This window comes from Rhea americana, unplaced genomic scaffold, assembly GCF_003343005.1.
Source record: "Rhea americana isolate MKP2758 unplaced genomic scaffold, rheAme1 scaffold_35, whole genome shotgun sequence".
Taxonomy (NCBI): domain Eukaryota; kingdom Metazoa; phylum Chordata; class Aves; order Rheiformes; family Rheidae; genus Rhea; species Rhea americana.
This window is the reverse complement of record NW_028186479.1, coordinates 5,913,858-5,926,137: the sequence shown is the minus strand read 5'-3', so window position 1 is coordinate 5,926,137 and position 12,280 is coordinate 5,913,858. Positions and strand designations below refer to the sequence as shown.

The 12,280-nt window shown below is 40.2% G+C and overlaps 2 protein-coding genes across 5 annotated transcripts in view; one reads left to right on the top strand and one right to left on the bottom strand.

The window, feature by feature from the left end:
• Positions 1-12,280, bottom strand: part of FYCO1 (FYVE and coiled-coil domain autophagy adaptor 1) — a 55,541-nt gene that overhangs the window by 14,882 nt on the left and 28,379 nt on the right. The gene's annotated exons all lie outside the window — the stretch shown is intronic.
• On the top strand, positions 2,521-8,466 carry CXCR6 (C-X-C motif chemokine receptor 6). 2 transcript variants are annotated; one of them, XM_085311879.1, is made up of 5 exons: positions 2,521-2,556; positions 3,775-3,861; positions 3,999-4,074; positions 5,292-5,362; positions 7,023-8,466. In XM_085311879.1, the coding sequence occupies exon 5, from the start codon at positions 7,046-7,048 to the stop codon at positions 8,072-8,074; it is 1,029 nt and encodes a 342-aa protein (XP_085168005.1). In that variant the 5' UTR covers positions 2,521-2,556; positions 3,775-3,861; positions 3,999-4,074; positions 5,292-5,362; positions 7,023-7,045; the 3' UTR covers positions 8,075-8,466. The 2 variants fall into 2 exon arrangements, with proteins under 2 accessions (XP_085168005.1, XP_085168006.1); XM_085311880.1 differs by having other exon boundaries at positions 5,292-5,366.

The window sequence follows — 12,280 nt, the reverse complement described above, 5'->3', positions numbered from 1 at the left end:
AASAGAGCTTTCAACTGTCAGTCAGATATAGCACTCTCAAGATAACAGGTTCAGATAATAGGTTTCAAAATAAGCAACTTGGGGTTTTCTATAAGGGTGCTTCCAGTTCCCTTCCCCAGTAGGAGGCAGCAAACAGACAACCATCAGAATCAGCACTCGACATACCAGCAAGCCTCTGCCCCAAAAGATCCTAAATATTGCACAGTCATGCAGGTCACAGCCAGCCCTATGTGTAATTCCAGCTGACTTCAGTTGAGAGGTATTTCCTCCTAAAAACGAGCTGATCTCTCTGTGATACTTTTGAATTTTCTCCTCACCCAGTTCTCTGGAGAACATGACGGTGCCACTGAGACAGAAATATGGGAGAGATATAGGAGAGATGGCTGCYAGGGCCTGCTGCCCCAGTTTACCCTGCTGCCCCCAGGCCCTGGTGGCAGAGCTGCTGCCCAGCTGGGACCTCTGYGGAAGCTGCTCCATCCCTGGACACGGGCACAGGGCACTTACTGCGCGAGGACTTCATGATGGCACAACTCAACGCTACTCACAACAATCAATCCCTCTGCAGCAGCCACTTCTACTGTCCTCTCCCTGAGATCACCTCCTGCAACTCAACACTAGCTCTACTGAAATTCCTGTGTTACAGTGATAATTCAGTCATGCTAGGGTATCCCATAGGCAAACCTATGAAGGTTACGTGGTCTCACAGCACTGCAAACATACAGACGCACATGGCAGCAGCTCTTACCTATTTCATGCCTTTTACCTGGAGAGGGGTGTCTTAGAGCAGCCCATCAAAAATATTTTATGGAAACACAGCTTATGAAACAAAGGGGGAAACAAGTCAAATTATAGTGAGGCYACCCAGCTGAAATACAGCATCTCTTGAGTTTCTTTGGATTCGCAATACATGCTAAAAAGTTGGGTATTATGCTTTCTTCTTCAGTAACGGATTTATTAGCTGTTACACGGAAAGATATGATAGATCCCAGGACGCCTCACRTATGGCTTAGGGCAAGCGGAGCCCTGCTCTCCAGGGAAGGCCATCTCCACACACATTCTGAGAAGGGGACATCCCTGCTTGTTCTGGAACCATCAGGTTCAACAAGGTTACTGTGAACTAAGTTGATGGACAAGCTCAAATCATGTCTCCCTAAGTGCCCACTTAAGACATTTCAAAAGGGACCCTGAATACTTTTTGTTTTGAAGGCATTTCAATGGGCCTGGTTAGCAGAAAGGGCTGATGCTGGCCCTCCACAACATGGTGGGAAACTTGTTTTCTCAAGGCAGACTGGGACAGTCACGCCATTACAGGGGTACAAATGTTACCACATAGTTTAGCCACTGCTTTATTGCACTCAGACCCTGTCCTGCATCTGAAAACAACTGATAAATCCCAGGTGGGTATTACAGCCTCTTGTTCCCCTTTTTGACAGGGACACTGTGTGTATAATTAGACCCCTGCTGCAGGTTTTTTCTTCAAGGCAGAGGAATTGCTACCACCTGTTATGAAAAGCAAGGGGGAACTAAACATGATTTTAAATAGCATTATGGGGTCACACATGTCTTGTGAAAACAGAGGACTCTCTTTCAGGTGATGATCCGGAAGGGTCAGAGTTGTTGTTTGTTTTCTATACACATCTGCAGGTATCAAATTCAAGTCCTCAGAAGTGTATCTGCAAGCATATGGCTCTACAGGATTGAGTCCCAGAAGCACTTCAGCAACTGTATCATCAGCCTCTGCAAAGATCTAACTATACGGGCTAGCTGCTCTAAGCACTGTCATCCTCTCTTTCCAAATTYGTACGTTAGAAAGGCTACAACTTTCTTCCCCAACCACTGCTCCCAAAGAGAAGTTTCCCAAGGGTATCATGAGCAGTGAGGCTCACTCGGGGAGCTGGCACTCCTGATAAACAAATCTAGGAAACTTCTTAAATGTATGGAGGCCTTCCCAGCTTCTTTTGTCATCTCTGAAATAAAATCTAGCACATACACTATCTTTAACTAGGACTAATCAAAAACTCATTTGGGGACAGCCACCAGCACAATATATTTCTAGGTCTATGTTCTGCTCCTCTCAGATGGACAAAAATAAAACCTGAGAGAAAACTGTCACTGAAGTATTTTTCCACCAGAAGAAACATAAGAACTAGGGGAAAAAAAAGAAGAAAACAGTATTCTCCAATAGGTGCCACATAACACGCACAAGTGGTTAAGAAAAGGTAAGTGGTTAATTCTAAATTCTGTAAATAATGTTTCAAAACTAAATCAATTTGTTTCTTGTCATTTCAGTAAAATGGACATGTGTAAATGAAACACAAATATTTTCCACCAGATCTTGAGCAAACTGCTTCTTTGTACTGTTGTTGCTGTAACAGTACCACTCAAGAACGTGTATCAAAACAGAGGAGTAATTTCACATCATTGTTTTGATCAACAACTACAAAAGTCATGACGAAACAGCACAGGCTTCAGCACAGATAAATGAAGCAAACTGCTGCTTTCAGATTTCCTCTGAAAGATAGACGGCTGCAATCCCCCAAGATGTGACATCGTCTAGTAAGTGACTCTTTTCTTGATTTTAGGTGAATAGACAGAGGATTAAAAAAAAAAGATTTAAGATTTAAAAATACTCAAGCCTGAAAGATTTTGTTAGTGTCATAGATATCCTCCATCCTGAGGTGCAAARTTTAACAGAAAAGGTATATTTTTTGTTCAAACTAGTGAAGATGCTGTGTTTGCATTAGGTTTGTTATTAAGTCTTTTTGAATGTTCTGGTATTGCAGGAGTTCTTTGGTGTACATTTGTTAAAGTCCTTTTAGAGAATTTTGGGGGACATCTGAAACTCAGCGGTTAATTATCTCCTCCTTTCTGTTTATGCTCAAGAATGTGCTTTTCCAACTAGTATTTACTTGAAAACCTTGCTTCCAACAAATATATAATATATAAATATGTCAAATTCCCTTTTTCTGATTAAAATCTTCCAAACCTATTGTAGTGAAAATGGATGATTTTAAGCAAGGCACATCACATGATGCTGACAAGCATTATTTAACTATTTTCTGTTTATAGTTATGGCAAATCATTTTGTTTATTATTATTATATGCTAAAATTACGTTTGATTTATTAAAAAAAGAGTTGTCTATATTGGCTATTCTGTGAAAAAAAAAGATAAATTGGCAAGATCACTATTGTTCTTTACACCCTGCTTTTCAGGCACAGCAAGATAGCTGACCAGCACAGCAGAAATTAGATAACTGAGACCAAATGGCAAAATGCCCCTTTAACAGTGAACCTACACGCTCCTGGTTTACCCAGTTCCAGGTACTTTAAATGCCCAGAGCGGTGGAAATGATAAGCAGCCTCCTTCTGGTGACTGGAGTAGAGCCATCTATTGCCAGGGATAATCAGAGTAGCATGTTCTGACTCTCCATTACTTGTTTGTATTTCCATTTCTTTAATTTGAAAGTCCACTATAACAGAAACAGACCTCAGAACAAATTCTGTATTAACACAATGGACATTATATGCCTCTCTTCAATTCACTTTTCTATTCAAGAAGTTGTTTTTATCCAAAGTAAATCTCAATCAAAATTTCAGATCTTTTTAGAACCTAAACAAACTCCATTTGCTWCTCTTGCAATTCTGTCCAAACAGACCGCAACAACATTTTCTGGCAAATAAACTCATCCTGCTCATTATCCTCACGAMGATGGAATATTCTTCCCCCCTTCCTATCTATCTAATATGATGCTTTCTCCACTATTTCACTTCAGGTAGAAAGAGCAGAAAAAGCAGAACGTCTCCACAAGGCATAGCAACTCCCAAGTTTGAGACAACATATAATATGGATTCTAACCTAGGTGTGTAAGTAACAGGCAGTACTACTTTAAGAGTTTCTGCCTAGAAAAAAATATCAGCTATGAAAATAACAATGCATCATGAATAAATCACTCAAAAAAAAAACCCATACATTATTAGTCTTTCTTTCTCTTACAAGTTACCATCCATTGAAAAAAGAAAAAAAAGCTCACTGGTCTGTGTTTTATTGGACTGGACAGGCTCGTCTGCACAAGGTAAGGCTCTGCTCCTCCATTTTTCATTTCGATATCAGCTTATACATACTGGCAGCACATTTTACTTGGCAGAGGTGGTGAACTGATCTAGAAATAGCTCAGTCTCATAACAAAGAATTGGCCTTTAGGAGAGTTTTATTGAACAACTCAGAACTGTAACTTCAGCCAAAAGGAAACACAACAGTTGAGATTAAAAAATGGTTTTCAGCTTTAGCAACTCTTTCTCAGTTCCTTACTGCTCTCTAGCAAAAAAAAGAGATTTGGCTTAGAAATTTCTACTTTGGCTTCACCTCAACTGCAATGTTAACCTATTTTTATGCAAATAGGGCTTATAATTTTTTTTTTTTTTGCAGAGGGCATAGTCAGTCAGGCATTTGAGACATCATCAAACACAAAACATGATTTTTCCTGAAGGACAAGGAACTTAAATGCTTACATCCAGACAGGAGCAACAAGGAACTGAAAGAACACCAACGGCTTTAAGGCCTTTTCATGGAATGAAAAGTAACAGGTTTTTAAAATATCAGGCGAAAATTCACTTTCAAGGACTCCCCTTAATCCTTTGGTATCTGGTCGATGGCATCAGTCCCCCAGCCTCTCTGCTAAAACATGATTCATACATCCTGAGTTTAAGAGCCCAACTGAAAAATGTAAAGAGCATGGCATGTTAAAAAAATTTTTAACTGAGAAAGATCTCTTCCACAGTATCTGTTCTCCATCAATATTGAGATCTGCTCACGTCACTATAAAGGCAGCATGTGGGGGAAACCAGAGTATCGAAAGCCACTGCCCCCCATTTACACAAAAACAAAAATCCTTCACATCTGCAGTTCAAAAATTATCTTAGCCTGGCCTCCACATTAAAACAGTAGTAAACCTCTCATCTGCTTTCACCAAAACCATATTAGGTATTATTGCCTGAATGTGAAAATTCCTACACAGAAAATGAATGTAACATGAAAAGAAGTTTGTTAGGTTTTAAGCATCTTGGACTGTCCAGACAGTGAATGCTACATCTTACTATGGGGAAAAAAATTATACATTGAAAGTAGGTGTTAAATAGACTTCTTTTAGAGGTGTCAGAAAGACTCTCCTAAAGGCTAATTTCCAGGAAGCTTAGATATGAGAAATAACTGTATTACTTTGGTAGGGTTACTAAGGTGGTGTTAGGGTGTCAAACTATTTAACTGAGTACATGGTGAATCACTTTGTTGCAGCTCAGAGAAAAGCATCTTCCTTCGCAAGAAAGAAGCAGGYAAGAAACATCAGTTGACTGCTGTTGCAAAGAGTAGGTAAAGTGAATAAAGCTCTTCCATGTGTCTCATCATATGTTGTCTTCAGCTTGTTAAGCCTATCTTTCTTTTGCTGGTTATCTCGATCCTGCGCTTGGCTGTTATCTGAACTGAAAAATAAAAGATTTTACAAAAAGCCAAGAACTTTTCAACAGGATACACAGTTTTATAGCACCCCTCTGGTGACTCATAGACTTAATTGACTTTGTTTCTTGGCCCCATAGCTGAAACTACTTTTCTGGTAACRTTCACTCTGCTGTACATTACAGCTCATACAGGAGAGGCCTTTCAGCCCATCCAAGGGATCAAATGATTCAGGGCAGAATTCTGCTAATCCTATGCTGAGCARTATCTTGTAGCTGGATTAGTCTCACAGAAACATGTTCTTTGTGGTTCAAGAGAGAAGGCATCTGATGTTAGGCTACATATTTTAATACCTCATTAAACTATCTTGCAAATTGTTCTGCTGAACTAGCCAGGCTACACCACAGAATGCACTTTCAAAGGCAGCCACAGACGTATCAAATTAGAAGAGAGTTTAAAGTAACAAGGAATCGTCCCAGCGAGCGCCTGACTCTCGTGCACGTACCCATGCTGGCACTCTCCCACTTAAAAGCGGCCTACAATCTGTGCTGTTTCACTGTAGTCTGATATTCTGATTTTTATACAGTTTCTGCCTTACAAGCATATGACTAAACTTCTTTTCGAAAAACAAATGATGAACAATGCACTTCTGGTACAAAAAAATATTCACAATGAAAATTTGCCTGGCATTCAGGTAATACAAACAGAATCAAAAATGGTAATGTAATCCTATGAATAACAACAGCAATATTTAGTCAGGCCCTTTATCCGCAAATCTAGTTACTGCTCTGTCTGTTACTCATAGGTACTGACAACAACAGCAAACAGGGTCTTTTGCCTTGGAGAGTTCACAGACACGTTGCATCAGCTCTAGAGACAGGGTGTGATTGATGGAGAGGATCTCACACAGAAGTGGCCACTTCTATGATAACAATACAAACGTTTGAAACAGACTACTTAAAAACAAATAGGGGAGACACATTCATGAAAATCCTCCATGTTTCCAGTAAGTCACTTGAAAAGGGGACAAGAAGAAGTGCCACCATCTGATGATGCAGCTAACATCTACAGAACAAGCTCAGGGTGAACCACAACCCCCCAGAAGGCACACTCACTAAGATTCAAACCCCACTTTTAGAGGTAGGTCTTACCCAAGCACAACACAAACAACACAGATGCTTAGGGTGTTTGAAATCTGAGCCACAAAGCTGAATTTTGCACAATGCGTTTCTCCAAAATCTGTAGGTCCAAACACATATTTTATGTTTTCAAAAGCCTCTTTGTAATTGTGTAAATTGTAATTTGTTTACAAATTGTAAACAAATTGTAATTTGTTTATGTGTTTGAGTCCCCATCAGTGTAAATCTGTGAACAAATGACGTGTTTAAATCCCACAGCTGTTGTGTTTGGGTCTTCGTTGTCAAGACGCTTGTCTTCCAGTAAATATACGTTTATTTTTGTTTATCTGTTTATCTCTTATTTGCTGACACTTAGGATTTTGTCTATTTCCTGGATGCATTAGGATTTAATTATTTGCCAAGTAAAAAAAAAAATTAATGTGTCTCTTTACAGACTGCCTTTAAAAAGAAGGCAACATGACAACTACAGATGCTGATAACTTTTATAACTTCTCAGCAATTGATCCCAATGAAACTGGAAGTGACAATTTTTACACATTTACAAGAATCTTTCTGCCCTGTATGTATTCATGCGTTTTTATCTTTGGGCTAGCAGGAAATACTTTGGTTTTTGTCATATTAGTATTCTATGAGAAACTGAAGACACTGACAGATGTATTTTTGCTGAACTTGGCTATAGCTGACTGGGTCTTTCTTTGGACCCTGCCGTTCTGGGCATATTCTGCTGCTCAGGAGTGGACTTTTGGCACTGTGGCATGTCGTATTATCCGGGGCTTGTATACTCTGAATTTGTACACGTCAATGTTAACTCTAACCTGTATAACCTTTGATCGGCTTTTTGCTATTACTTTTGCCACCAAAGCACACAAGTGTCAAACCAAACGAACAACATGTGGCAAATTAATCTGTGTCTCGAACTGGGTGATTTCACTAGCCTTTGCCACACCACAGTTTATTTTTAGTGAGGCATTTCGTATTGATAAGGCAATATGTCAGGAAAACTACCCAAACCATCGCACAGAATTTGTTCTTGAAGTAATCCAAGTGGCCCTTGGCTATTTTATCCCTATGCTAACCATGACCATCTGCTACTCACTAATCATTAAAACATTACTGCATGCCAGAAATTTTAAAAAGTACAAATCTCTGAAAAAAATATTTTCCGTAGTTGCCATATTTATTCTTACTCAGTCACCCTATACTTTTTTGAGACTGACAAAGATCATAGATTGGAGCTTTAACTTGAACCGCAACTTTGAATATGCAATCATCATAACAGAAGCTTTTGCTTATTTCCATGGCTGCCTCAACCCTGTTCTGTATTTCTTCATTGGGGTGAAATTCAGGAAGAATTTCCAGAAAATTATTAGGAAGTTAAGATGCATCAAATGGCAAGTTAGACAAGGGCAAACCACAGAAGATGAAGGCTCTAAAACTTTCACTGCCTCAAATAATGCAGATGCAACAAGCATGTATCCGCTATAAAACTGCTTAGAGGATCTGGCAACTATTTGCAGCTTCTTTTTTTTTCTTCTTTTAATACTGAGGTAGCTAGCGCTATTAATAAAGACATGTGATCTGATTTAGGGCAACGTATCTTGAACATAATACTTCAGTGTTTCCTACCTTTCCTTGGATCCAGAACTGATCCTAAGACAAACCTGCTAACTGAGTTAACTGTGAAGAAGTTCTTCAGCAAGTATAGACAACACCATCATAAAATTCCTTTCTTCATGGCATAAAGCTAACTTGGACCTTATGACTCCAGAGAGGTTGGAGACACTTAATCAAACCTTTGGCCTGCTGGTTTTCCATGATAGGTGTTTGTTAACAAAAGCATTTATCAGTTTTGTTTTCAAAGACATTATAGATTTTAGTTCAGCTCATTTATTTGATGAGAATTTTTGGATTAAAAATGTACAAATTTTCATCTGGGCTTCATGTTTGCTTTTTTTTCCTTTTTGTATTTTTCCATGCTGGGAGAACACCTCCACACCCCTTCTACTTCTTTAGTGGTGGTCTAATATTTCTGTAATAAAACAGCATATTCATCTGCTTTCCCTCATCAAATATCAGGTCTTTGGACTCAATCACCATTACACAGCTGTATATCTCACCTCAGAAAATAGAGCCAATGTTGCCAGATGACTAGATTTCAGCACAAGAGATACACCAAAACTTGGTTCTCCACATTCAGCAGTATTTCCCAAAACTTGAATTCTCTCACTCTACTTCCCACACAGTCTTTGGAGCATAAAAGTATTCCATTCTTTCTTCCTGGCACCCCCCTGGCACACCGGTTCCCAATGCCACAAAGTCATAGATCCTCACACTGTTCTCCTTCCGTGTATCCCCCATCATTTTCCACTCTGAGCCTTTCCACTTGCCAGTAGAAGGCAAAAAGGTGGACAGGGAGCAGAGCACAGTGAGGTAGAAAGCATGCAAAAGTTTGTTGCAGAGAGAAACAGAGCACAGGTGGAGACTGGAATGGGGAAAGGAAAGGAGGAGGGATGTTGGACAAGAGCAGAGGGAGGGCTTCATGTGGCTGCAGGTCRTCTAGGATGAAGTTACCTTGTGCCCAGCCCACAGGCTGGAAGTCCTTTGCACTGCAGTTTTGAAATACTGATTTTGACCTGTTCAAATCATTTTAGCAGTAACCACTGTCAGTTTGTAAGTTCCTTTTCTCCCTACCAACACTCAGGCCTTCCTACCAGATCTCCCCCACTCAGTGGCATCTGACCCTATTGTCACCATTGTGCCAATGTCACTCTTTTTCCCTTAGAAAACAGCTGCTTAGGCAATCCTCCTTTTACTGCACAACCACTCTTGTTTCTCCCATAATGAAATGGTGCAACAGCCTTAAAAACAAAACTAGGAAGGAATGTACTTTACCTTTGTGTCTGTGTGGCAAGTAAATCTGCTATCTCAGCACATAGCCAAGAGGCGGGTTTTGCTGGGGGAGGGTGCTGAGAGGTGTTCCCATCCCCACTATTCTCCTCAGCTGGTTCTGCCCAGGGCAGCAAATGCCTCAGACCATACGCAGCGTATTGCTATGTAGTTTGTCTTTTTGGGCTATGCCAACAACCCGCCTGCCCAAGTGAGTTGTAATTAGGTCAGGACAGAATGTCATGAGTCATTAGGGAAAAAAGAACCCAAACCAAAGCAACCGCAGCATAGAGTGTAGACAGGCAACCAACAGCAGTACCAAACTGTGAACAAACTCTTTGCTCCTTGCTCCTCACACAATGGTAGTGGAGTTTTTTTTTTTTTTTTTAAACACTTCTACTGTCTATGATCTTGATTCCATTGCTGCAGCACTTATTCCAGGCATGTTATTTCTACAATATGTTGAAATTGAAACACAAGGTATTRGTTTACTCCAGGGGCTTTGACACAGTGCTAAACAGTACCCCAGCCTTTGCTTTAGGATACAATCTGCAAATGTGAACACATTAGAAATAAAAGCAGCTTAAGAACATAACAAAGAAGAATGAATCCACCAGCCTTGAASTAGTGTGATACAACCACAACAGAAAAAGATTATCTCATCTTCTCACATTACAATTTCAAACAGGTTGCTCCAAACTCACATCACAGAACTGAGAGCACTCAGAGATTGTTGCTTACTCCTAACCCGAAGGAAAGAGCTTCTTTAGTGTCARTCAGGGTAATGCCGGCACCGCATACAGCTTACCTTCTCACACACCTGTGTAGCTCATGACCAAGATGAGTTTTATTTGATTCTGAACTGACTTGTACTAATAAAGGCAGTCTCTCAAAATTTGCTACAGTAATCATTTCACAACATCTCAAGGAAAAAATGACAGCAGCACAGTTAAATGAAGAAAACAAGCAAAAAATAAAACAGGAGAACAGGCAGTAAAAATGGACAGACAGAAAACAATGTCACTGAAGAAATTCACCACTTTTGAGTACCAGTCCCATTTCCAGTCTGGCTAGGACTCACYCTCAGAATAAGGTAAGGCCAGTGCCACAACCTCACCCAGGCATTCAGATGCAGTAAGGCCATAAGAAACTGTCAACAGAGGATGCCTATGGCAAGCCTTCTTGCTGTCAATCTGAAGTGGCCAACCTTCCTTTTCTTACAGCTCTTGGCCACTCCTTCCCTTTCAATGCTGCATCAGCTAGTTCAAATCACTGTCAAAAAAGAACAGTTTGGTTTGTTTTCAGCAAAATCCCAATTAAAAAATAACTGGTAACTTATTTATTTGGGTKCATCAAAAATGCATTGCATCCAACAAGCACAATCTTGGATCCTTTTTGTCTTTCCCAGGTACAACCCCAAAGCAAATTCCACCCCATATACTGACTTTCTTGCATAGAGAAACATTATTGGAATGACAGTGGCTTATTGTTTGTACAATACAATACAAACAATTGTACAGTCGTTTGGAGACTACCTCAAGTCTCCAAATGGCATCAGGCCACATTTAGCTGGACACTGTCCATAAAAAGATCAGGTCCACATGAAGTCAAGGTGGCCTGCCAGTCTAGTACAGCCAAGAATTTTGCAGGACCAAAATCAGTAGCCCAGAAAGTCCATGAACTGCAGATCCTTGGAAGGTGGGAGAACACACTGGCAAATTATCAGCACATATGCCACAGGCTGCTGTCAAGGACAGGACAGGGTGTTAGTCGAACCTTTGCTCAATCCCAGTATAGTGGTTCTGGCATGTTTACACTAAAATACCCTGGTAAAGCATGCTGCATACCTGCTCATGTACTGAGCAGGCTTTGGGTACAATACATTCCTCACCACAGAATAAACTGTGAAAACTGATCAGTGCTGTAATAGGTAACGCCGCTCGTGGCTTCTTTTCTTAAGCACATACCACAGGTATCACACCATGTGACTCACATATCAACTCCAGCATCTCTCTCGTACTACAAAACCACACAATCGTCAAAAGATGCTCGTCATCTGCACACCAAGAAGGCCGCTCTCATGGTAGGTTAGTGTTAGAGCTAATGAGACCTTGCAAACTTTACAACTGCAATGGCAAAAGGCAGGTACGCTTTGCATTCTCTGCAAAGTACATCCCAAGCCTGAAGCACCCCCTCAGGATCTGCTTGCAATACTAAAGAGCGACAATGGGTAAAACAACCAAATACAACACTTGTTTTCTGGCTTTCCTGCATATATATTGTGAACTACAGGAGACTGACAACCTTTAAAAGTTTGTACAGTGCAAGTAAGATGTCAGGGGGAGCCTTTCAAAGCAGTCTTTCATGTTAGTGGCAATCCTTCTCTCCAGCCCGAACAGTTTGTGGGGCAAGATGAATACAGCCCAATCAAAAAAAAATCCTCAAAAAATTAGACACAGACATATATTCTTTCCTCTTGGTTGTAGGCTCTGGAGCCAATTCTCCTCTGATGTCCCCTGTGCAGACAGCATGAAATCTCCTAAATCATTAACTCAAAGAAATAGAATATTACAAAATCTAAAAAAAACCCCAAAAAACAAAAACCAAGCTCTTGTCTTCAAGCTGTCCTTTTGTAAAACAAAGGTAATACTAACTTGACAAAAACATTGTGAAGCTTACCATATTCATGTCTTCTCCATGTATGATTAGCACAAACATATTGTCAGTGTGGATGGCATACAAAATAGGCAGAATACCCAAAACTTTTTATGCCAAGGGGAAAAAAAGAGTTTTGAGAAGTTTTTT